The 25,365-nt window shown below is 38.5% G+C and overlaps 1 protein-coding gene across 2 annotated transcripts in view; it reads left to right on the forward strand.

Moving 5' to 3' along the window:
* Positions 1-217: 217 nt before the first annotated feature.
* Positions 218-25,365, forward strand: part of ST18 (ST18 C2H2C-type zinc finger transcription factor) — a 98,074-nt gene continuing 72,926 nt past the window's right edge. The window contains exons 1-2 of one of the 2 annotated variants that reach the window (XM_040972712.1): positions 218-280; positions 2,625-2,655. In XM_040972712.1, the coding sequence (XP_040828646.1) occupies positions 226-280; positions 2,625-2,655 (86 nt within the window). In that variant the 5' untranslated portion in view covers positions 218-225. Of the gene's footprint in view, positions 281-2,624; positions 2,656-25,365 lie in introns of those variants that run through there. The other variant, XM_040972713.1, reaches the window with a different exon arrangement.

A 25,365-nucleotide genomic window follows, 5' to 3' on the forward strand; every position in this document is an offset into this window, starting at 1 on the left:
AGAACAACAGCCCTCTCATCACTGTTCTCTCTGGTTACCATCATGTGTCCCTAAAACTGATGGCATGGCAAGGCAGTCATGTCTCCCTGAAACGACAGTATGGAATTCAAGACACACAATGCTGTTCTGTTTTTCCATACTGACCTTCAGAACTACTGATTGCATGATTTGGTATTTTGGTCAGTGCCACAGGAATGACCTCAAGACTCTGTATTCATCTTACAGATGGATGCAGAAACTGAAGATAAAACACTGCATACCCGAGCTAAAGGAACTGCAGGTGAGTTGGCAAGCAGGTTCCATGCCACCCTGTCTCCCCATAGCACTGAAGATGAGCATTCCAGGGATCCGTCCCCACTGAATCATCAGGATGATTATCGTTTTCCCAGTGGCTCTTTTCTCAAATCAAGCCAAAGCACTGAGTATGCTTTCAGAGAGATGAAACTAAAACAAAAGGTAAAGGGCTCAGTGAAGTCCAAATGATGCATGATTATAACTTTCACAAAACATAACCACCCTGAGGTTTGAGCATCATGCATAAGATAAAAGTGTGGCAAGAAAAGAATGCTCATGCAGACCTTTAGATTATAGAAGCAACAATTAATGATCAAAGGAAAAGATTGAATTTGTTGATTGCCAAAGCAGGTTTAAGTCTATGTTATCTTCTTTAGCAGCTCCCAGACTAAACTTTGTTCAAGTAGAATAATGGTGTTTGTTTTTTTAGCTATCCCTGCTGGGAATTTTCAGCAGCTCTGCAAAGTAATGTTTGGAAGGTTTAACTTGTCGGTTATCCCTCGCTTTTTGTAACCAACAGATGGTGATGTAATATTGAAATATAAACGGGCCCTTGATGATCTAAACATCTGGAAAGCAGGATTGACTGGCAATAATACCCCTCAAGGAGAATAAGTTTTATTATAATTATCTGTATTTTTGTGACTCTTAATTCTACATGGAAAATCATAGGCTCACAAGAGTCTCTGAAAACACTTGTAATACTCAAGAAAAGTGGTCCCTCTGCCCACCAACCTACCAGCCCATCATGGAATAACCCTTGCAGAGAAAAAGCCGAGTTAGGGCAGCTCCTTCCAAAGTGGTTTGAGATTCACAGTTACAAGGGGCTCATTATATGGAATGCTTTCATAACTGTGTGTTCATCAATGTAATCAAATAAGTTAACTCTTCTTATTTGAAAAGTCCAGGATCCCATGAATTTCAATAAATACAAGGATAATTCCTTTGGGTTAGAATGCAACCATGGATACCATGAGCTTTAGTACCAACATTGTAGAATAATGTAGCACATATTATGGGACTTTATGCAGACTTCTCTTTCACACTGTACTAGTTTTTAGATTCCGTTTAAATTACTTTCAGTAGGTATCAAATAACAGATAAAAAGAAGCCATCTCAAAGACTTCACAGCACAGATGGGAACTAGTGGTGACAATACCCTACTAGTATATTCACGAACAAACAGAAGAAAATAAGTCCACACCTGCATTCGTAAAGAATGTCAAGGAGGGGTTGATGGTTCCTCTGATTTGGCTGATATGTACTGAAGGCATGTGTAGTAATGTCATACTCTTGTCCATATGCCTGTGCAATTATTGCTAAGAAATTACAAATAAATAAGTTTTTAAAAATTACTTAGAACCACATTCTATATGCTTATATTTAGAAGTGTTTCTACATCTTCCTTTTTTATGCAGCAAGCTTCCTGATAGCATACAAGCTTAAAAAAAAGAATTTGTTTGATTATTTAAGATAAGCTCATGCTTGCCATAAATATCAGCATTCTGGAGACTGTATTTGGATGATTTGAATCTCTCATTTTGATGACTAAAAGGGACCATTCTATTGTGCTTTTAAAACGTGGGTCTTTTCGTTTGCAATCCTTTCTTGTCTTCAAATCCTTTGGCATATGCATATACACTCTTAAATAGAGCCAAAATGTTCTAGAAATGAAACAACTGTTTCTCGTGAAACATGAGTAATCTTTAAAGCCACCTGTTGTCTCTCCCAATATGCTGCTTATCCTCGTGTAGGCAGGTACTATAAACATGAACTTCTTCAGTGCCCATCATTTCAGGCAAAAAAAAAAAAAAACCAAAGCTCTTTTCTGAGTTCTTCCTGTTTTAGAAAGTTGTTGATATGAGCATGTCTGAAGATTATCTCTCCCTTTCTATCTGAAGGCAGTTTATAGAATAAAATCCTAGGACATTCATTTAGTCAAAGCTTTGTCAGTTTTTCCCTGGTATTTATTTAATGTATTTTAAAAAATATAATCCTGGGATTCTTTTGAATAATTTCCTTTCCAAACCAAAACTTGTTGATAAACTGAAAAGACTGGGGCTGTTAAGTTCCATCTGAGCAGTGCAGACCCAGGGGCCACCCGAGGCACCGAACCTAGAATGTGTTTGTTCTGGACCATGCCTATCCGCCCCCTTATCCCTAAAGAATTGGAATAAGAAATGGCAGAGACTCTGAGGAATTGTACAAGATATTTACTGCTGACTATCTTCAGGTATATAAGAATTTCAATCACACAGTTCTGAAACATCATCAACTAATTGAGTTTTCTTTTCTTTTTTGGTTTTTTGTTTGTTTGTTTTTGTTAACAGTGCCAATGGATTCTCTAATCCAGGAGCTCAGGTAAGGTTTGCACCAGCTACTTTTTCTCATGTGAATAATCCTTCCTAATAGAATGATTCGCATTTTCCAAGTACCAAAGTCCTTGTAGTGTGAAGAATATGTCAAGAAGCTCGTTTGGCTCTACGCAGGACCCGAAACAATTCAATTCCATATTCTGGCCAGAAAACAAAACCATTATTTTCTTATAAGGCAGGGCATTTCCCATTTTCTTCCAGAAGCACGTGCTATGCACCTTGCACGGCTGGATTTTGAGCAGATGATGAGTGAAAAACTCTCTCAGATACACATGATGTGCTTCATGAGCCTGATTAGCGAATAACTTAAATCTTAAACTATGCACTTTTTGCTTTAAATACTCACATAGTTCTATCCAGCAGCCAGGTTTGTTTTTTTTTTTTTTTAAGCCAAGATGTTACAGAGTCATGTAGCCAACAGGTTGTGGGTGTGGATCTCTGTCCCTGCATTTCCACCTTAAATATATTCTTAACTTCACCTCAAATAACATTCTGGAAAACCTAGGTTAAAAGGATTTACAGAATACATTCTAGTGCGGTTTTCTTTCACTGAGTCTTTGTTGAGTAACAATTTTCCAAAAAAAGTATCTTTTATAAGAAAAAACACATGCTGGTGATATATTTTGTATCAAAAACAAGATGATGCAGATGTCTCGTCTCTGAATTTGCTCCTACAAACCCTGAAAACCCAAAGCCACTATTTCATCCATCTTTCCAAAAAAGGGCAACAGCCTTATGTGATCCTGAGGGAATTGTTCGGAACATCGAGGATGTGGACCTGAGACTGGTACACTTGAACTTGAGGAGATGTGCCTTAGCAGTTTACATAACTGTTTCCAGGCACCTGTATTTTGTGTCCTTAAAGTACAGGCTGGCATAGCTGCTTCCAGGTTGTCTGATAGGCTTTGTCAGAGCTTTCTTTTACCTGGTTAGTGGAAGCTGTTTCTATCAGAATTCATGCTGCCGCTCTTTTATGTGGAAGTTTGTTACTAGAAAACTGCAGTCATGCTGGGGTGGCCCATTTTATAATTAATAATGGTAGTCTTCAAACTATTTTTATGAGATAATTACAGGCACATATTTGGACAGAATGAAAATGATTTCTTGTCTAATTTCTTATTTTTTAATAAACTATCTTTGACAAATCCAATCCCTAGTTTTGGGTGACTTTAAGTGCTCCACGTGTAACCAATATTTTCAATACTATGGGTTGCTTTTTCGGTTGTCTACTACAAGAACTGTGCTCATGAACACTTGGCCACGTGTCTGTGGGAGCATTGCCAGATCACCTGCTGCAGGAACTGCCAAGTCTTTGTAGGGAATCAAACCCTCAGAGGGAGAAAAGGGCCGCTTAAGAGATCTCTCTAGAGAAAAACAAGTTTTTAAAATTGTTCTTTGGTACAGTTTAGTTGGCGCTGGGGTCTCCCTTTCCCCTCCTCCAAGCTCCCTGCCCTCCTTTCTGTTCTCCCCTCCTGTCTCACAATGTGTGTCTTTCGTGAATTTTCCCAAGTCCATCATGCTGCCGCCGGAGTATACCAACCATGTAGGAGAAACAAGTTTTTATCCAAAACTTATTCAAGTGGCAAGTAACCCAGACTCAATTAGCTTCGGAACCAGCAAGCCCTGTTTTCTTTCACACAATTAATACTCTTTCGAAGTGTAAGTCAACCAGAAATATTTGTTCAAGTCTTCAACAAAATTCTTCATTTTGACCCTTCTGATATATGTTTCAATAGATTTGTTTTCTTAAACTTGGACAGCGGTATTATTCAAAAATCATCATGTTTTTTATTCTCCAAATTTTTTAAAATTTACCTTTTTGCCCAACATAATTTTCTCTAATTTGTTATTATAGTAACTTTAAATGGTTGTGATCATTTCTGAGAACTTCATAACAAAAATTAACTTGCCCATTTTTCTTTGAAAGGACTGGTTTATAAAAATTATTAAGTGAGCATCTCAAATTTTGTGAATATTTATATTCAACTTCATGACCATGATATCATGATTAGGTTAAGTAGGCATCAAACTACTTTTTAGATGCTTTAAGTGGCCAAGATATTTACCCTAATTATGTCTCCATATCAACCTTAAAAAAAGCAGTGTTGAATTGAATCAAAGAGTCTATTTTTCATGTCTTCTTATTTTCGGTACAACTCTATCCATTTTCTGCAACTGTTTTTCCAATTTATTTCAAGATCTGTTATGCCCCATAAGCACAGCTGTGTGTTGAATTCTGAGTATTGGAGGAAATACGCCATGTTTTTTAAGTTATAGTTATTTTGTAGAGAGCACTGACAACTTTGTGTAGTTTTTCTTTTTAGAATATACGGGACATATTATTGCTTCTGAAGCAACTACTAACAAAAATACTAATACAAATTAAGCTAATTTAAATATGCTGTATATTTTTCATAGCCCTAATAAAAATTGATACTGACATTCTCATCTTCTTATTATATTCAATGTCAGCCACTATCATCGCTATTAAAAAACCAATTTATAACTACAGGCACACCTTTAATCATATTCTTCATTAGCATTTCCAGTTTTCCTCTAACACAATGCAGGTTACAGGTGGTGTGGAGAAAGCTCCCTTGTGTCTTTGTAAATCATGAACATTGAATTATCTCTGCTCTTTCCTTTTATTACGATTATCCTTAATCTGTACCTCACGCTATTGCATCTACTAATATTGGTAATTGTCTCATGGGTTGGCAAAATGTTTTATACTCATCCAACCCCCTTCCTTTAATTAGAGAAATATATTCTAGCTTCTAAAATGGCCTTCCCGTGTAGCTACTTACAGAGACAAATGAAGTTAAGGCTCTTCAGTAAATTAGAGCCAAATCTCAGAGTCCTGCCGTTATTTATTGATGCTTACCAATTTGTTGTTTTAAGTTTTGTAATGCATATATTAATTTTAGTGTCTCTATTTTTATGTAATTTTTTACCGCATTTAAAACTTCATCATTTAGCATTTTCTTGGAAATTTGAAAAAGTTAAATATGTTAAGGACTCTCTTACAAGTAGAGGTTTGTTAGCATTTGCTTAGTCTGTGACAATATTTTTGACTAACAGATAAGACAGCTTCTCTTTTTTTCTCTATTACATCATTTACAATAGTCTTTTTCTAATTCAGTGAAATATTTTGTTTTGCTACCAATTTTCTTTCCAATTTTATTGCTGGATTTTTAAAGTATTTCATTTGAGAACTCTTTATTTCAAAATATTTTAAATTACTAAGCAAAAACTGTGAAGTAGCACAAAGAGTTCCTAGACACCTGCCCCCCTCATCAAGGTTCCTTTATTATTGGCAGCTTATTTGGTACGATATGTTTGTTGTGATCATGGAAGCATAGTCAGCTTCCTCCATTATTGACTCCTCATATTAGTATGCCGTATTTCTCACAATTACTGAACCACACCCAAGTTCCCTTCTCCCGTTTTTATTTTTGTTGTTGCTAATGTTTATAATGTATATAAAAGTGCAGTACAAAAAGCAAATTGTATTTCTTCTTTCTAACTTTGTTCATCAATGTAAAGAGAACAGATTTTATGTGCTCCAAGGGTGCAGTTCAAACACCACCACACTTTCCTTATTCCTCTACTTTCTTCCCAAACCTCTCCTTACCCCTCCTCTCTTTATCAATTTTTGCAAAGACGTAATTTTAATCCATCCTAAATTATATTTTAATTCATCAGTTATCATAATATTCAGCAAATAAAAAGTTGGAAAAAGAAAGTTCCACAAGAGTATAAACATGGGCTAAAAATGACAATCATGTCCCGAAGTCATCTTTTCATTCTTACAGCGTTTTTTATTATTATTATTATTCTGTTAGTTGCTACACATCTTTTTGAGACTTATTTCACTAAGTAGAATAGTTCATAGTTGGCAGTATATGTGACATCCATTACTGGTTCACCATCACCCCTTCTATGCCTCTTGCCAATGATGAGACTTGGTGTTGACCTTATGACATGGAAGCCTGAAACTAACAGGAGCATTGCAGGGAGATAACTAAATGTTTTCTGTAATGTAATATAGGGCATATAATGTGTTGGAAGAACTTTTGAAATGAATGAAAACAGAAACAAGTTTGTTCAATTACAGAAGAACTCAACAAACTATACAATTTTGGACAAATTTACACTTACATAGTCTTTGACACCATTTAGCAATAAATTTAATATTGAGCTCTGAGCTTCCAGAAAATGCACTTCCACCACTACTAGCCTCCATCACCAGCCTGACTATCGTGGCTTCCAATCTCGGACTGTGAACCTCCGAACTGCTAAGCCAAAGTCAAACTTTTTCACTCTGAAGATGCTCTTCTCAGATATTTTACTTAAAGTACTGAAAAGCTGACTAATACAAGGTGTATACATAATGATTGACTCTGATATTAATCCCAGGAAATCATTCAGCATCTTCACCAGGGGTTATACAAGCAAAATGCCAAAGGCAGTAAGAGGAAGACCCGGGAACTGGCTGACTCAGAGTCCTAACACTCCTCAGGAGCTAATTAGAATCATTGATTCTCAGGTTCCATCTCAAACTATTAGGTGTTCCTTTTAACAAATCTACAAGGAATTCATGTGTGTAGTAAAGTACAAGAAGCACAAGACTCAGGAACTGTTGGTAGACTTTACTGCTTCCTTAATCAAACCCTTCTCCTGATTGCTTAGTTTTGATGGCAAATACTGGCAGGAAAGTCAACAGTACTGGTTTCTTTGGAATTATCTTGGAGTTATCTCAAAAATGTTAGCGATTGCTTGCATTTTCATTTAATTCACAGTAACCAGACACGAAACAATTTCAAAAGTAATTAACAAAAAGCACAATCTGTTTTTTGGCTAAGCTTTATTTTTTTACCTTGTGTTTGGAACCAATCAGGTGTTTCTTAAATGTTCTTCACATAGAATGTTCTTCACAAATTTTGTGTGAAATAAAAATTATAGAAAAAGTTTAGGGAAGATTGTGGCTTAGCATGGGCTCAGCTGCCCCTTAGGTTGCCCACATCCCATGTTATTGGAATGTCTGCATTATATGCCTACGTGCATCCATGGGAAGCAGTGGACCAACGCTAAGCTACTTGAGTTTCTGCTACCCATGCGGAGATGTGGATTGAGCTTCCACTTTCTGGCTTCAACCTTGTTCAGCCCAACAGTTGAAGGGGTTCAGAGCGTGAACCACCAATTAGATATGTCTGTCTCTCTTTCTCTGTTACTCTGCCTTTCAAATATATTTTAAAAAATAAATGAATATTTTTAAAAAATATTTTATTTTGGTGCATAAAGAGTAAAGCTTATTTAATTTGATGGTAAAGATGGAATATGCAACCTTGAGGACCACTGAATGCCTATTGTTGGGGTCCTACAGGATGATTCCCTGTGTTATTCAAATCCTGATGTACATTTTCTGTAAACTCTTTGAAGTATCCTTGTGTCATTAGAAAGAATAGTTAGGAAAGAACATTTTCTAAATGTTATTTTGTATATCTTCTTGGGATACTCCAGAAGCATCTACATGGTGCCCTAGGAGTATCTATTTTGGATGTCTCAAATAGCTTGTAAAATCTTTGACAACCCTCCTGTGATTTTCAGGTATGTCATTAAAGTGTTGAGGCTCCTTTCAACTTGTTTAGGAACTTCACAGGTTGTGTGTACCTTTTTTGCTCTGTATCTTCTCCCTTTTTCTGTGCTGTTAAGTCTCCAATGAAACACGGGTTTATGTGATAGCATTTCTTCTTTCCTCAGTGTTCCTCAAGGGACTGCAAATGATTTGCATCCTCGGACAGGGCACTTCATTTCTTGATGTTATCTTTTTAGTAAACTAGACCTGTTTGAGCTCCTATTTCTACCACATCTTACGCTTGCAAACATACAAAGCTTCTGATACCTTGCACTCATCTAGTATGATGGAATGTTTTTCTAGATAACACTGCCAGGCCTGGTCCCCAGGTTCATGTTAATCAGCCTCTCAAAGCATACTGAAGTTTCACATCCACTCAGCCTTATTTTCTGAGCTGGACCTTATCTATGAACCTCTCCTTTGCTAGGTTTTCACTTGAGTTTTTCCATGTACACCTTTTTCCTCATTTACATTCATCCTATTGCAGAAGAAAATATTGTTTCTCAAACATCTTCTTGAAGTTTTATTTATTGAATCCCATCCCACTATTATTTTGTAAGAAAACTCTGCACCTGTTCATTTTTCATGTTATGAAACACTCTTTCCTTCTTAGTTCTACCACAGGTTATGCCTGGCAAACTCCTTTCCCTTCCATGTCTCCATATGGAGTTTATCTTCATGTTGTACAGCTCAAAACTAATATCACCTCCTCTGTGAAGAGTCAGTGACCTTCCAGACTGACTAGCATTTTGATCCATTCTGTTCTCAAACTGCATCTGCACTTGTCTGTTTGAAGCACTTATTAATTTGAATCATAGCTATTTTTCTTTCTTATTCATCCACCCATCTGTCTACCCATTCAAAGGAAAACAGAGGCTCTGTCGTTGAGTTTATGGTTTGGTTAGGGACATAAAAAATGGAACCATATTTTCTAAAAACTGTAATTTATCATATACAAATCTGCCTTTTTTATATGCTGCCAACTTCTTAAGGGCAAGGAATTTATCTCATTTCCTGTTGCAGCCCTCACACATGATGTTACTTGAGAAATATGAATTATTTTCAAAACTTAATGGAAGATGAAATTTTAAAAATAAGTTTTCCCTTGTACAAAATAATTTTTAATTCTTTACCAGGTCCAAGAAAATGTACACTGTGACAAAACTATTCATAGACTTCAAAATAGTTATACCATAACAAATTTGTCACTTAATTATATTTTCCAAATCAGTTCATGTTTATTTAATTTGTTTTTTTTTTTAAGAAAGAGATCCCATCTGCTGATTCATTGCTAAAATGCCCACAGTAGCTGCAAGAAGCCTTGCTGGGAACCAGAAACTCACGATGGCTCTCACGTGGAGTGGAAGAGATCCTGTTACTTGTACCATCACCTGCCTGCTTGGGTGCTCGCTAGCTATAACTGAGACCAGAGTCAGGATTTGAACCAAGGCATTCTGAGATAGGATAAAGACATCCCAACTAGTGGCTTAGTGTAAAAACAAATAGGCTGTCTCTCCAGAGACTCTTTTGTCTTCACATATTGTTTGAAATTTTCTTTTACGGGCCCAGCATGGTAGACTAGTGGCTAAAATCTTTGCCTTGCATGCCCCAGGATTGCATATGGCCATACTCCAGTGGCACCACTCCCCATCCAGCTCCCTGCCTGTGGCCTGGGAAAGCAGTCAGGACAGCCTAAAGCTCTGGGGCCTTGTACCTCCATAGGGGACATGTAAAAGCTCCTGGCTCCTGGCTTTGGATCAGCTCAGCTCCAGCCATTGAGGCCACTTGGGGAGTGGATTAGCCAACAGAAGACATTCCTCTCTTTCTCTCTGTCTGACTTTCCAATAGAAATAAATAAATCTTAAAAATACATAAATTTTCTTTCATTATTTCTTCAGAGAATTAGTAGTTAGAAGTTCACTATAAAGATATTTCCCCTTAACATGTAGTTTTTCTCAGGATTCAAAGTGCTTGCAACTTTTTTAGGTTTTTTTTTTTTTTTAATTAGAAAGGTAGTAACACAGAGAGAAAAAGATTCCGAGAGAAAGATCTTCCATCCAATGGTTCACTCCCCAAACAGCCACAATGACCAGAGCTGAACTGATCCAAAACCAGGAGACAGCTGCAATTTGTAAGGGCCTTCTTTTTGTACCAAAACATAGCTGAAGACACATGTGGCAAGCGAGCATGAAAGAGAGAAAAAGAGAGAGAAAGCGGTCACTCACTCTCCTTTGTAACTTATCTTAAAATGATAATCTCAATCCATTCACCAGAGCTCTGCCATTATGATCTAATAACCCCTTAAGGAAACCACTTCTCAATATTGGTACAGTGGCAATTAAACATGGTTTTGGAGGGGACATTCAAACCATGGCAGGGAAGAACAGTTTTAGAGTAGCCTACAATAGGTTGCAACATTTTCAAAAGGTATAATTTATTTTATTATTTGATGATACAGTTCTAAAGGCTCTGGAATGTTCCCCCAACAGATTTTCCCTATATCATTACAATAGTAAAGTCCATCATAAAGTGTATCTTGGCATTGTTGTATGGACAATGGCAGAATCCAGTATCCTATTATCAAGATACAGTAAACAGTTTCAATGGGAGTCCATCTTTGGTCTGGAAATAGAGATGCATACTGCACTGTATCTTCACACCTGGATATAATAGTCTCTATTATATAGTTACTATACATCCATTTAAATGAAAAGCCATAAAACAAACAAGAAGAAAAAATAGAAAATTTGCAACATGAATTTAAATTTAAAACTAAATAAACTTTATAAAATTATTAAATTAGTTAAATGTATTGATATTTATACATACAATGGTACATAAACATACTTTAAAGGAATTTCTAAAGAATTTAGTCAGGTTTTAAATCAAAAATGGGCTTGTAGTGTCAGTCTTTTAATTTATTAATAACTGAATATGTTTACAAAATGAAGTTTTAAAAATAGAAATATAGATTTTTGTCATACTATCTATACAAACCATTTGGATAATGTTTGTGGAAAGAACAAAGAAAATCATCTACATATTAACTCCCAAGAAGGAGTATTCTTAAAATTCATTACTATCTTTGATGTGGAGCATACATTTTTGAAAGACTTTTATAAACCTTTATAAACTTCAAAAGAATTCAATTTTCAGTTGAAAGAAAATAAGGTATAATATTAAATGATACAGATACTAATTAAATAGTCCCTCCCACCTCCACTGATGAATGAAAGTGGGGAACCACCACGTGTGTACCAGTGAGATCAGAAAACGTGTCCAGGCTGCCTAGAAGTGGGAAACGCCAAACCAGTGCAGGGTTACCTCTGTGTGACCGCCAGACACCTGCGGCTCCCCTGAGGAGAGACTTGGAGGATGTGGGCGAGAGAAGAGTTGTTCCTTAGTAGCTCTGGTGCCAGACATGAAGGAAGGCATGGGTATGTGTAGGGTTCAGAGTTTACAGAAGTGATCATGGGATTTGCAAATTATGCTTTTAGTTAAGCACTTCTAGACCAGGGACAGCCAGCTGTTTCTGATGCAGTAGGATGCAAGGTTACTAAAACACTTCTCAAATGTGTGTGTAAAAATGTACACACTTCCACATAAATGGGGATACTTTATATGGATACTTAATATATATAACGTTATAGTCATGTATTCATGTAGGTGATTCCAGATATTTAAACACATGAAACCTTATTTAAATATTGCTGCAGGATGTCCGTGAGTTCTGTCAAATGACTCACATTTCCTTGAAGTGGCGAGGGATGGCTGGGAGCATTCCCTATATTAGATAATTGTTTTTCATATTAAGCAAAGACTTTGTGTGCTTCTGTAGGTTTCCTGTTAGCTCAGTGAACTACAAAAGGAACCTAGATGTATGCTCAGAATCTCTGCATTCAGGTCAATGTCAAGGATTTAAACTGGGAAGGAGTAGCGCTGATACACTGGGTAAGACAGGATGTGAGCAATAGGGTCCTAATTGGAATGACTGCTTTATCTCCTGGCTCTGCTTCAGATTCAGCTTCCTGCTAATGAGTATCTTGGGCAAGCAGCAAATGACGGCTCAGGTGCCTGCTTCCCTGTAGAGGACCTGGATGGGCTCCTGCATCAGCCTAACCCATCCCTGCTGTTGCGGGTATTTGGCGCATAAATCAGCAAGTAAAGGATCTCTCTGTCTGTCTCCACCCTCTGCCTTTCAAAGAAAATCAAAAAGAATAGATACATTTTAAATGAAATTGGCATTTATGATAGTAGCTATAAAACAGCCATTTGGTCTTAAAAATCTTGTCTCTTAGTTACTTCAAAAGCCAAAAAATTACATGATTACTCATTTTTCTTGATGAAATTTTGTTTTTCTCTGTACATATGGGCCTGTTTTGCTTCAACTTTACCACAAATTTTTGTGTTTCCTAGTTTTTCTCTTTGGGGTTGCTGTGTTTGACTGCAATCTAATTTTTCTCTCTTTTACACAAATGATGCACACACACACACACAAACACACACACACATCTCATTTGGGCATCTACACTTTCTTTCCTTCTTTCTGGCCTCCTTGTTATCTTCCATCACATACACCTTCACTTCCCTCCACCCATCTTTTTTTTTTAAAGATTTATTTGTTTGGGGCCTGGTGCAGTGGCCTAGAGGCTAAAGTCCTCGCTTTGAATGCATCGGGACCCCATAAGGGTGCCAGTTCTAATCCCGGTGGCCTTGCTTCCTTTCCAGCTCCTTGCTTGCTTGAGGCCTGGGAAAGCAGTCGACCCAAAGCCTTGGGACCCTGCACCTACGTGGGAGACTTGGAAGAAGCTCCTGGCTCCTGGCTTCTGATCAGCTCAGTTTTGGCTGTTGGGGTCACTTGGAGAGTGAATCAACGGACAGAAGATGTTCCTCTCTGTCTCTTCTCCTCTCTATATATCTGGTGTAGCAATAAAAATAAATAAATCTTTAAAAAGGATTTATTTGTTTTTATTGGAAGGCAGATTGTGGAGGGAAGAGACAAGATCTACTGGTTCATTCCCTAAGTGGTTACAGTGGCTGGAACTGAGCTGATCTAAAGCCAAGAGCGAGGAGCCTCCTTCAGGTCTACCACCTTGATCAGGGACCCAAGGCTTGGGACACTCTTGACTGCTTTCCCAGGCCACAAACAGGGAGCTGGATGGGAAATTGATCATCCGGGACATGGACTGGCACCTATATGCTTGCCAGGGGAGTGTTTGTTAATTGAGCCATCCTGTCAGGCCCACCACTTCTCATCTTCTCTTCATTCTACCTTTTCTTCTGAAGGTTTCTATTCTAAAGAAGCATTCATGACAAAGAAAAAAAGAAAATCTCTATATTACCTATTACAGTATTAATAAGACCTTATGGTTGCTGCTCTAGTTACGGCCTCCTAAATTAATTCAGTTTTATTTAAGTGGCTCTGGTTTGATTGTTTTTTGGAGTGATTGACCCTTGATAACAAAAGAGCTTTAAACTCTATCAGTTAATGTTTTTCACTTCATAAACAATTGAGGTCGTTTTGATTAGTAAAGATATTCCTGCATCACAGACAAGAATTCACCCCCTGGTAGATTTGGTATGGACCGTAATGGATATTAATATTTACTAATTCAAACAAACTTAAGTTCATTTGTTTGTTCAAGAGTAACTTTAAAGCATATCTTTTTCTAGGTGCATTTTGCAGTCACTTCTACTCAGTTGTGATGCTCCCACTTGAAAATGGGAGTTGAAATAGAGTTTTTCAAATGAAGTTGTTAGTGCCTGGGGACTGACTCTATAGTCTATTTGAGGACACCCATCAAAATATCAAGCTCTTGTTTTGTTTACAGAGTTAATTTTAATTGCTCCAACTTTGGTGTCAATGTTAAGCGCCTTTCCTGTCTTAGAGGGCATACAAAGCTTCTCCTCCAGCTGCAGAAAAAACTCCCACTGGGCCAGCAAGAACTAACAGGCTGAAAGTTGTGGGAGCCCAGAACACTGAGTTACTTTGGGACACGAGGTCTGCAAGAAGACACCTGGGATGTCAGTCTTCACAAACCAGCAAAGATATTCACTAAGTAAGGCAAAATAGAGTGTAGGTGGGGAGAACTGAGTGATACTTTCTGCATCATTCATAGGGATGGGTTTGATAATTGGGAACTCATTGACTTACAATGGGATTAAGGCCCACAGTTCATGTCCCAGCTACTGACCATATCCTTAAATTGAACATGAGATGATTGAGCCTGAGCCACCATATCTTGCCATACCCACACACAGCTTGCTGTTGCAGCCGCAGCTTGTCTCGCTCCAGCCTCGGATACAGAAGACAGCCACATTAAAAGTCCTGAGCATGCTGTTCACGGCTTGTGCATCCAGTTCTCCCGGTCCTGGAGTTGAAAAATGGTTAAGTTGTACCAACCAAGGCAGGAGGTCTGTGGTATGAGGATATTAGTGTTTCATATTTCCTTTCCTTTCTGGTTGGAGGTTTGGGGATTCATAGTGTTTTCCCAAAACGAAGAATCTTTGGGGTTGGAGGTTCCACTTGTTTCCGATGCTGGAGACCCAGCCCAGGCAGCAGAGTGAAGCATGCAAACGGGGGAGACCACATCCACTCCAAAAACCCCGTCCCCTGCTTCAGAACACCCAGATTACTTGCTTTTTTTTTTTTATTCAAACATTTTGGTCAGCATACTCTGTTAACAAAATATCTGTTGGTGGCACAGTTGCTATTTCAGAGAATAAATGAAGCAAGGGAACAATTTGTAAATACATACCAAAAAACAAAATGTATGTGGTCTTGTAAGAATATAATATTAAAAACTACATGTATGGGTTTTATTAACATTATCGTGGAATTTCCCTGCTCCAATTCTTTTCTTTTCTTTTTAGAAATACAAACTTCAAGTGAAAGAAAAAGGAATTCAGATAATTGACTGAGTAGTTAAAGTAAAAAAGAGCCCCTTTTGAATTCAGTTCTATAAAGTCCTTTAACTGAAATTGCTAAGTTACTCTGTTATTCACCCACATTTAATTTTTCCAGAAGAAACAATCCATAGTGGAATACTTACCAAATTTCAACGAAGATGATGCAAAAATCTTTTAAAGTTGGTTTTAATGCAATGCTTCAGATGTAAGGTCATTTTAAAAATTTCTCTGCTCCACCAATTATTTTGGTACAACAAATGTTCATGCACATTCTTTGTGTTTTTCCATTATCAAAATAAAATCTATTTATTTTTTCATAAATTTAGGTTTATACTGCTGTTTGTCAAAATTAATTTTTAAAAAAGACACATAGGTGGGCTGAACATTTGGTACCGATGCTAAGGCACTCCTTGGCGTGTTGGCATTCTCTATTAGAGTTCCTGGGCTTGAGTCTCAGCTGTGCTTCCGATCCAGCATACTGCAAATGTGGGACCTGGGAGACAACAGGGGACGGCTCAGATACTAGCACTACGGCCACCCATAGACAGACTTCAGATTCAGCTCCAGGCTGCTGGCTTCATCCTGCCCCAGTCCCAGTTCTTGCAGCTGATTGGGAAGTATGCCAGCTCATGGAAAATCTCTGTCTCTCTTCCCGACTTCCAAATATGTGAAAGTAAATAAATAAAATTTTGAAAAGGAAAGCCACATACATAGGAAGTTCAAATATTTTGTGGAGGGTGGAATTAAAAGATAAGCTTATTTTGTTAGAAAAGTATTTTGAAATTTAGACATATTTTTTCATGGTACACATTTTCCCAAAAATATTTTGAAGACCAATAATGTAGATGGATTCAAAAATGTATTGTACCAAAATACATCACTCTTTAACAATAATACCTTACTAATTTAAACTGTACAGCTCTGGGAAGGTGGATGGATTCACTCCTCAAGTAGCCACAACAGTCAATTCCAGACCAGGCTGAAAACAGGAGCCAGGAATTCTATCTGAGTGTCCTCAGGGGGTGACAGGGGCCCAACCACTTGAGCCATGTTTTTCTGTCTCCCCGGGCATTAGCAGCCAGCTGGATAAAAAGTGGAGCAGCTGAGACTCAAATCATCTCTCTGATATAGGATGTCAGCATTGCAAGCAGTGCTTCAACCTCTGTGCCACAATGCTGACCCCAAAAATACTTATTTTTTGATTCCAGTTTCCCAGATATTTTAGGTAGTTTTGTGCATTTCATTATTTTGTATATTTAATGCAAACTTAATATAATTTTAAATCTACCTTTCGCGTGTTAATTATCAATGTAAAATCACAGAGCAATTTTATTGATGCCGTATTTACTAGGGGACAACAGTAATGAATCTCCCTTTGTATTTGCATTCTTTCCAGATTCTTATCTTGATTTTAATGTGTCTTGATTTTAAAATCCACATGATGTACACTTTCTATCATTCTCTAACTTTTTCTTAATATGTTCAACTTCTACTCTTTTGTAAAAATCCAAATGTCCCATGGGTACCATGTTTTTGAAGATGCTGGAGAACTATTTATGTCTTGTGGCCTTATATTAACTGAATTGTGTAATCTATTGGCAATTAAATAGAGTTTAGTGGCACTCACATTATGTAACTAATATATATTGATCACCTTTGGGTACAAATTAGAGCTAATTCATATTTTCTTTTGACTGGTGTTCTTAATTATTTTGTAAGTTGGTGTTTTCATTAATGATTGAATAATTGCATCTTTAAGAACTTGGTTCATGTGAAGACTATGTTGTCTCCAAACCTTCATGCTTCTCCCTCATTCAGGAGACTGATAGACTCACAAGATTGTGTACGTTTGGTCAAACTTGGGATTTCACAACTTACTTGCTACTGCTAACTTAACTCCTATCTATATTTCATTTGTCTCTCTCTCTCTCTCTTTTTTTTGATCATTTTGCCAAAACACACCCTAAGAAATGCAAAACGATCAGCCAACACTTTTATTTTCCTCAGGCAGGTGGGCTAGTCCCCTCATCTGGACACTCACTGGGTGGCTTTTGATGCATCTGCTAGGGAAAGGCAGTGTTGGCACCAAATTCCATTTTGTGTGCTTGAGTGTGTGCTTACATCTGGGTGGAATTCAACTTTAATGAATATGTATCTAATACGTTAGTAAAGCACAAGTAGGATACTATGCACAGAAGATAAGAAAAATGAATGAGAAACATCATCTGTTCTATTTTACATGTTTCCAGGTTACTGGGGTTGATAATAATTCAGACAGATAACTTTATAACCAAGGTAAATGTCAAACGCTATGTTGAAATAGAAGCAAAGTATTGCCAGAATAAATCAGAAAAGAGGGTATTCAACAGGCATGGAAGGTCATTGTAGGTTTATGGGGGAAACATCCTTGGAGGAGACAACATCACTTAACTATTACCCTGGGTTCAAAGGAAGTTTCTTATTCACTTTAATATCATTACAGTTTGGCTTTTAATTGTGGGTTCATTTCCTAGAAAAACTCTGTTGTGGATGTTATGAATAAATTGGTCATTCATAAAATTTAATCCCACTTAAATGAAGAAAAGCTTCTATTGGCCTTATCGGAAAAAAAATTCTCCCTCTTATAAACTTGATATTATCAGATAACCTTGCCAATGGAATCAGTGTTCCATGACAGCAAACCAACCATTGATAAATAGCAACAACTTATTAGAAGCTGGATTTATGACTTGAGTAATAGGAAATCTCAAATTACAGGTTTACGGCTAGGCACTATAGCTTGACAGAGCTCTGTAAACAGGAATGCAGGCACAAAGTTTTTAAGACATAGCTGGGAGCAGTGGCTCACAGATTCCTGGAATTATCTATACCGAATGAACACTAGCTCCACAGTCTTCACTGTGTAAACATGAAACTGATATTTTCCGGTTGACCATTAATTCTGCTAGAAAGCTGCAGGTCTCTCGAATGAATGCACGGGGATTACATTTGAAATTTTCTCCAAGATCACATCTCCCCATTGCATAAAAGTACACATCAATTAGGGTGTGACGATAGTGTCCCAGGGAGGAAAGATGCAACAAGTAGAATGACCATGCCCCCAAGATTACGCAAATCAAAGTACATTGAAACTAATATATCATCAAATGTGGAACCATGTCTCACCATGTTGTCTAAGTTCTTACCAGAAGTGATTCAAGCATTTGGGATGCTCTGTTTATTTTGTTAAAATGTAGTATTAAAATTATATTACCTTTAAAACAGTGAGGTTCTCAGATGTTAGTGAGGGGTATTTTTTAAAAGTTGATTTGGTTACCTGTTAGAACTACCTGATCCAACTCCTGTTTCTCTCCTGTGTCACCTACTGCTTGTGTCATTTGTTTAAAATCTAATTGCATATTCTTTCCTGTTGGTTATTGCTGTCTCATGTGTTGGTTTCTCCCCAGTTCCATTATGCGTTAATGACAAAAGGAAAATGTGTGTCATTACACTGATCTAACAGCAGCATTTTTATTAAAAAAAATCACTAAAATATGTGATATCTTTTCATATTTAAAAATTGCATTTATGATTTTGAAGACTTTACATGACTGGATACCCCACTGGAACCATATGACAAGTGTATAGCAGTGAAATCCACTGTGCTGTCAAATATCCTGGTATGTTTTTTTCACCATCAGTCTTTCAAGTCAAAAGTATCTTTATCTTTTGATTTTCTAAGCGGATTATAATGAATTCTGACCTCACCTTCTGACCTCAGATGGAATCAAAAGCAAGCCCCCATACCGCATGCCTTCACCTTACCCTCCTGATTCAGGGCCCTGGAAAGTAATCCACCAGAACAAAGATCTAAAAAGCAGTATGCCCGTAACACCCAAGATCTCTTGCATCTTGACCTCAGTGGAGATCAGACTCTGAGGCAGGAATTTAAATGCATGTGTTTGGGTGTCCTGCTGTTGGAAACCATGTGTGTTACGCATAATAAACATTAGCTTTGAAGAGGGAGAAGTTGAATTTCCATGCTGATGTACCCAAAGCCTCAGTCAATCCTGTTGAAAGTTTCAGTACGGAATTGCTCTGCAGAGTTGGCCTTTCATAAGGCCAGGGTGAGTACAGGCTGCTCCATGAGAATGTGATTAAGGATTAAATGTCTCTCCAGCTAAAGGAAATTTAAAAATACTGACTCAGGGAAGGCACGTGGGATCCCAATACTATTAACAGATGGGAGAATGAGTATTGTAGTCCTGGGGGGGTTGGGGGGGTGGGGGAGAAGGTGGAGGCATTCCACAGTATCCATTAAACACTGTACCTTCACAGCTCAAATCTCCTTACTTTTTATGTTAAGATCATTCTCTTCTTGTTTTCAACCATTCCCTTCATCTTTGCTGTACCTCTGCTGTGTTAAATGGCTTACTTGGTGGCATGACTCAGATGTCCTTCATTTCTAAGAATATGAGCTCTTTGTCATTATTACCTGCAGACTCTTGTTGCAACCCTGTTCATTTGCTGTTAATTTGTGGCAGGACCCAAAACATTCCATTGTAACATTGTTGAATCCCTTGGCTGCCAAGTGCATCCTTTTGTGCCTGCCCTCAATATGCAGTAGCAGCTGTGTCACAGCCAGTGATCAGCACCAATCCCTCCTGACAGTATGGTGACTTTTTTCTTTGTCTGATGGTCTATTAGCACAAGAAGCCAAGTGAGGAATGGTCATCTCAGCTAAGAATTTAACAGGCTGCTACTTTGGCACCTAGTGGAACCATTCTCCCCTTGGGAAAGTTTAGACCCGTAGAACCTACTTTGAAAGTCCCTTAAGTTACCTACTGGGAGTCATGATAAGCCAAGTCACTCCTAATTCCTCTTCTTAGTTCTTGGACCTGTACGTTTATGACTATTGAAAACACAGCCTTATATGGTGCCATTTATTTGAAAGAGTACTTTTAATATCACCAGGGCCAGCACTGTGGTGGGAGGCTAAGCCACCATTTGCAGTGCCAGCATTCTGTGTGAGCACTCGTTGGAGTCCTGGCTGCTGCTCTTCTGATCCAACTCCCTGCTGGTGTATTAGAAAAAGCACTGAAGGATGACCTAAGTGTTTGGACCCATGCACTCATGTGGGAAACCCGAATGAAGCTCGTGTAATTAGCCTGGCCCAGCCCAATCATTGTAGTCAATGGTTCTCTATGTATTTTTCTCTCTATTTCTCTCTCTTGTCTCCATCTTTCTCTTTATCTCCCTCCCTTCCTCTATGTCTTTCAAATGAATTTAAAAAGAAATAAAGAAAGTACATATTGCCTCCAAGGCAATTGCCTGTTGAGCTATTGCCTCCAAGCTAGCATCTAACCTATGCTTTCAAGAGACCATCCCATGTCTCCATCAGGCCAGTGAGTGTCCTGATTGTGTCCCAATGGCTGTGGAACTCAATGTGGCCTTTGGTCTGAGGAGATGTCCCAAGATTTCTTGTTAATAGGTAAGGATTCTTTCAGCTCTCAGCTGCTGATATTAACTGAGACTTCAAAGGCAGTCAAGGCAAACCCCTTAATCCAGAATCTGTGCTGATTGCATTTAGACTAAACTGCTATGCCTTCTAGGTTAGTACAGGACTAGTGTCTGATTGGTTTCCTTCGGAACTGATCCCATAGTGGGGAGCAGATTTGAATTGGAGCTGTGGGAGTAATTGATTCAGTTCTCACGGGAGCCTGGGCTAGTGGGCTCATTCAGTGTTTCAGTTGTTAATGCCAGCATTTATTTCATTCATGACCCTATTGTGCCATTCCTGGAAAGGCTAAAGACAGAGGATGGATGACCAACAGATCGTGTTACTATGTTTGGATTCCAGTTTAATTCCTTTCCCATGGCATATGCATTCTGTAGCTGTTACTATGCATAATTAAGACCTTCGCATTTCATGTTGTTCTAAATCTACCTACATATGAACCTTTTCCTCAGACTTCCTTGTTCCTAAATTTCTAGCCAAACCATTTATCTTTTAGTCCCTCTCTGGCCATCTAAGCTATTCAGTTTGCTCATGAATTGATTTGTTGTTGTTGCTGTTGTTTTACCATGTCCATGTTTACCACCACACAAAATGGAGAATGAGATCCAGCCCTGCCTAGCCCAGTAGGGCTGTAAGAAGGATTTCTCTGCTCCTTTCATATTTCACTCATGTGCTAAGTCAACACATTTATAAGCTGCATTTCCCCTTTTATTCCTTTATGGATAGTATTCAGGTGTTCTCCCAGAAACTTCACCTGTGGTAGTTGAAGGAAAGCTAGCACAGTAAAGGTTTTCCAAGGGTCTGAACTTTCTACACGTATGGCATATGCTTCCTCCTGAAATTGTTTTAAACTAACCTTATCCAAAGTGTGGAATAGGTAATCCTCAAGACCTACAAAAAAATAATTTGTCATTATTCTTCCTTCTTGGTGTTGAAAATGTGAGATGCAACACCATAATGTTTATCATCAGCCTACAGATAATTTCTTAGTATAATGATTGGTGGGATGTTGGGATTATCCAGCTCCATTCAAACTATACCGTGACAAAGGGCAGTAGAGTTCACACAGCCTTCAGCTAGATCATAGATCTACACTCTTCTTATCACCAGGATGGTAACTGCTCCAGGTTCAGCATCCTGATATGGATGGAAAAGAATGTATTCGCCTTATCAGGTACTTGCACAGGTTGAATATCTCTTATCTGAAATGCTGGGGAGTACAGTTGCTTCTGATCTCAGCTTTCTTTTTGGATTTTGGAATATTTACATCAGCATAATGAGATAATTTGGGGAGGGGATCCAAGTATAAGCAAATAAACCAACAACATGTGTTTCAAGTTTACTTTCTACACATATCCTGGAGGTAATTCAATACTTTATAGTGCATTTATTTTTTTTTTCTTTGAATTTATTTTATCTTTATTTAAAAGGTGGAGCCACAGAGAGAGAGGAGACAGACAGGTCTTCCATTTGCAGGGTACTCCCTAAATAACTGCAACAGCCAGAGCTGAGCTGATCTGAATCTAGGAAGCAGGAGCTTCTTCTGGGTCTCCCACATGTATACAGGGCCCAAAACATGAGTCATTCCCCACTGCTTTTCCAGAGCATAAAAAGGAAACTGGATAGCACATGGAGCCAGGACTGAAAGTGCTGTCCATATGGGATGCTGATGCCATGGGCAGAGGCTTAGATTACTATAACACAAGCACTCTCCCCCTGTGGATCGTTTTTTTTAACTTAAAGATTTATATATTTGAAAGTTACAGAGAGAACAGAAGAAATATATACACAGAGAGAGCAAGAACAAGTGCATATGCACATGCAAGAAAGAGAGAGAGAAGGGAGAGGATCATTCTTCTGTTTACTTCCTAGATGGCTGCAAAGTTGAGGACTTGGCCAGGCTGATGCCAGGAAATCCATCCAGGTCTCCCGAATGGGTGACAGGGACCCAGACATCTTGACCTTCTTATGTTGATTTTTCAAGGCCATTTGCGGACACCTGGATTACAATTGGAGTGACCAGGATACAAACCAGCACCCATAAGGGATGCTGGGATTACAGGCTGCTTTACTTACCATGCTACAAAGCCAACCCTGCACTTGTGTTTTGACTGGGTTCATCATATAAAATCAGGAGAAGAATTTTCCCCTTGAGGCATTTTTGAGCATTTCAGATTTCAGATTATTTGAGTAGTGATTCTCAACCTGTATGACAGCCTGTATTTATCCACTCAGGCAAGGAACCCATATTTTGGCCTAGCAGCTACAGTTGAAATTACTGCTTGTCTGCGTTTGGGGTAACCTGTTGTCCACCTTCAGGATCATTTTTGTAAGATCTACACTGGCAAATTAAATGGAAAAATGATAGGGTCCACTGGCCATACATTGTTTAAATTTTAAGGATTATACTACTCTGTATTGGTACCTGCAAAATGTAACATTTTGAATCTACAATATTGGTGATAGAAAGAAGTTCTAGCTGATTCACTTAGAATTTCCACTGTATTAGTGGGCTATATCCCAGTGTGTCCCTATGTTAGTACACATACACACACACACACACACACACACACACACACACACACACACCCCTACCTGTTCATGCTGAGACTAGAGGCACAGCCCTGAGATAACTTCAAAGATAAGGGCACATATTGGGACAAACATGTATATATCAGACTACTCTTCTCTCCCAATATCCTCCTACTGTAAAAAGTGCCACCATAAAGCTACAACCCTTAGGAAAGATCTTTCTGGACACTGGATCCATCGTCTTTAAAGTACATGTGCAATCATTTCTCTTTGGGGAAAGGAGATTGGATTATTTTCTAGCCAAATGGTCATAAGTTGCACAGGAAAGGACTGGGGAGGAAGAAAGGTCGCATAAGCCTAGATGCTGTTTGATGCTTCAAAGGCCTTCCCCCAGTGGAACTGGCTTCTTCTTTGATCATTGAGTTCTGGACTTAGAAAGTGATTGTGACATTTTTGGGGGTGGCAAAGTAGCATTTCTTTGAACCTTTTGATTCTTTCCTTATTATTAGTTCTCGAATTTCTAATCAGTGTGAACTGTTGCTTCTCTAACTTGCAAGAGCCAATCTACTGCCTGAGAGTACAGTCCCCAGGGTCCTTGACAGGGTGATAAATCCTTTTTCATGAGAGGTGGCTTCCACATCAAGTATCCATTATCCAACTTGATAATCAGTTGTTTTGATTCAGCACGCCAGGATCCAATCCATATGCACTTTTTTTAAAAAGATTTATTTATTTATTGGAAAGTCAGACATACATAGAGGAGGAGAGACAGAGGGGAAGATCCTCCATCCGATGATTCACTCCCTAAGTGAGCACAACAGCCGATGCTTATGCCAATCCGAAGCCAGGAACCAGGAACTTCTTCCAGGTATCCCACATGGGTGCAGAGTCCCAAGGTTTTGGGTCATCCTCAATTGCTTTCCCAGGCCACAAGCAGGGAGCTGGATGGGAAGTGGAGCTGCTGGGATTAGAACTGGCGCCCATATGGGATCCCGGGGCATTCAAGGTGAGGATTGTAGCCGCTAGGCCACGCCGCTGGGCCCCATATGCACTTCTACGTCTGCTGTACATAATATCTTGATCCTACAGTTGTTTTGAAATTCTTATATCCTTTCCACCATTAGAAAGCCAAATGATACCATGTATTATCCTTGTTCATGTTCAGAGAGCAAAAACAGGGGGTGTGGCATGCATATTCTTGCAAAATAGAAACTTCTTCATTATCAACATCGTGATACAGGAAAAAGGGACTTTTGAAGGTCATTGGTGTCCATGGCACTCTGGGACTTTGATATGTTGAGTAGATCAACTGAAACACTCCCATTCTGCTTCTGTATGCAGTGAACATGTAAGCCTTAACATATTGAATTTAACAGATTGAATTTCTGGTCATTCTCTTCCCAAGATCCTGTTTGTCTGAGCCTTTCCATTTCAGCGATGGTAACCTCCGGGTTTCAAATCTTAAGAAGAAAACCTTGCTGTTCTCCTTGCTTCTTCACTTTCTCTTACATTGTGTATCTAGTATTCCATTAACTTCATTTGCTTCCTCTTTAAAGTATATCCAAATCTGACTACCTTTTCTTTCCTCATCATACACACACACACACACACACACACACACACACACACACACACACACTCTACTGTAGTGCAAACACTCCATCATCTTTCATCATTTTTTTGCATCTATCCCCTATCTTTGTTGATGACCGTGCTACCTTCAGTGGGTTCTCCATAAAGAAACCAGATCATGTCAAAACCCTACACAATCTTCATTCATTACAGAATGAAAGTTCCAAAAATGGTCTGTGATCCTCCACACTACCAAATTGGATACATTGTTTTGTTAACCTTGTCTCCTACAGGCCAAGCACAGCTGTGCCGGGGAAAGCCATGCTCTTACTTCTTTTGTTGCCTACAATTCCATGCTCCCATGTTATGTTTTTTCCCTTTCTTTCTTCAGATGTTACCAAAATTTAATTTTCTGATGAAGTCTTTCCTGAACACCTTCTCTAAAGCTGATCCTTTCCTAGCATGCATTCCTTACAACTGTTGTTTTATTTTGCCTAGAAGTATGCAAAAACAGTTTCAAGGAAGTCAGTGGTGTTAATTAATAATCA

This window comes from Ochotona curzoniae, unplaced genomic scaffold, assembly GCF_017591425.1.
Source record: "Ochotona curzoniae isolate NIBS_2020 unplaced genomic scaffold, NIBS_Ocur_1.0 contig_2318, whole genome shotgun sequence".
Classification (NCBI taxonomy): domain Eukaryota; kingdom Metazoa; phylum Chordata; class Mammalia; order Lagomorpha; family Ochotonidae; genus Ochotona; species Ochotona curzoniae.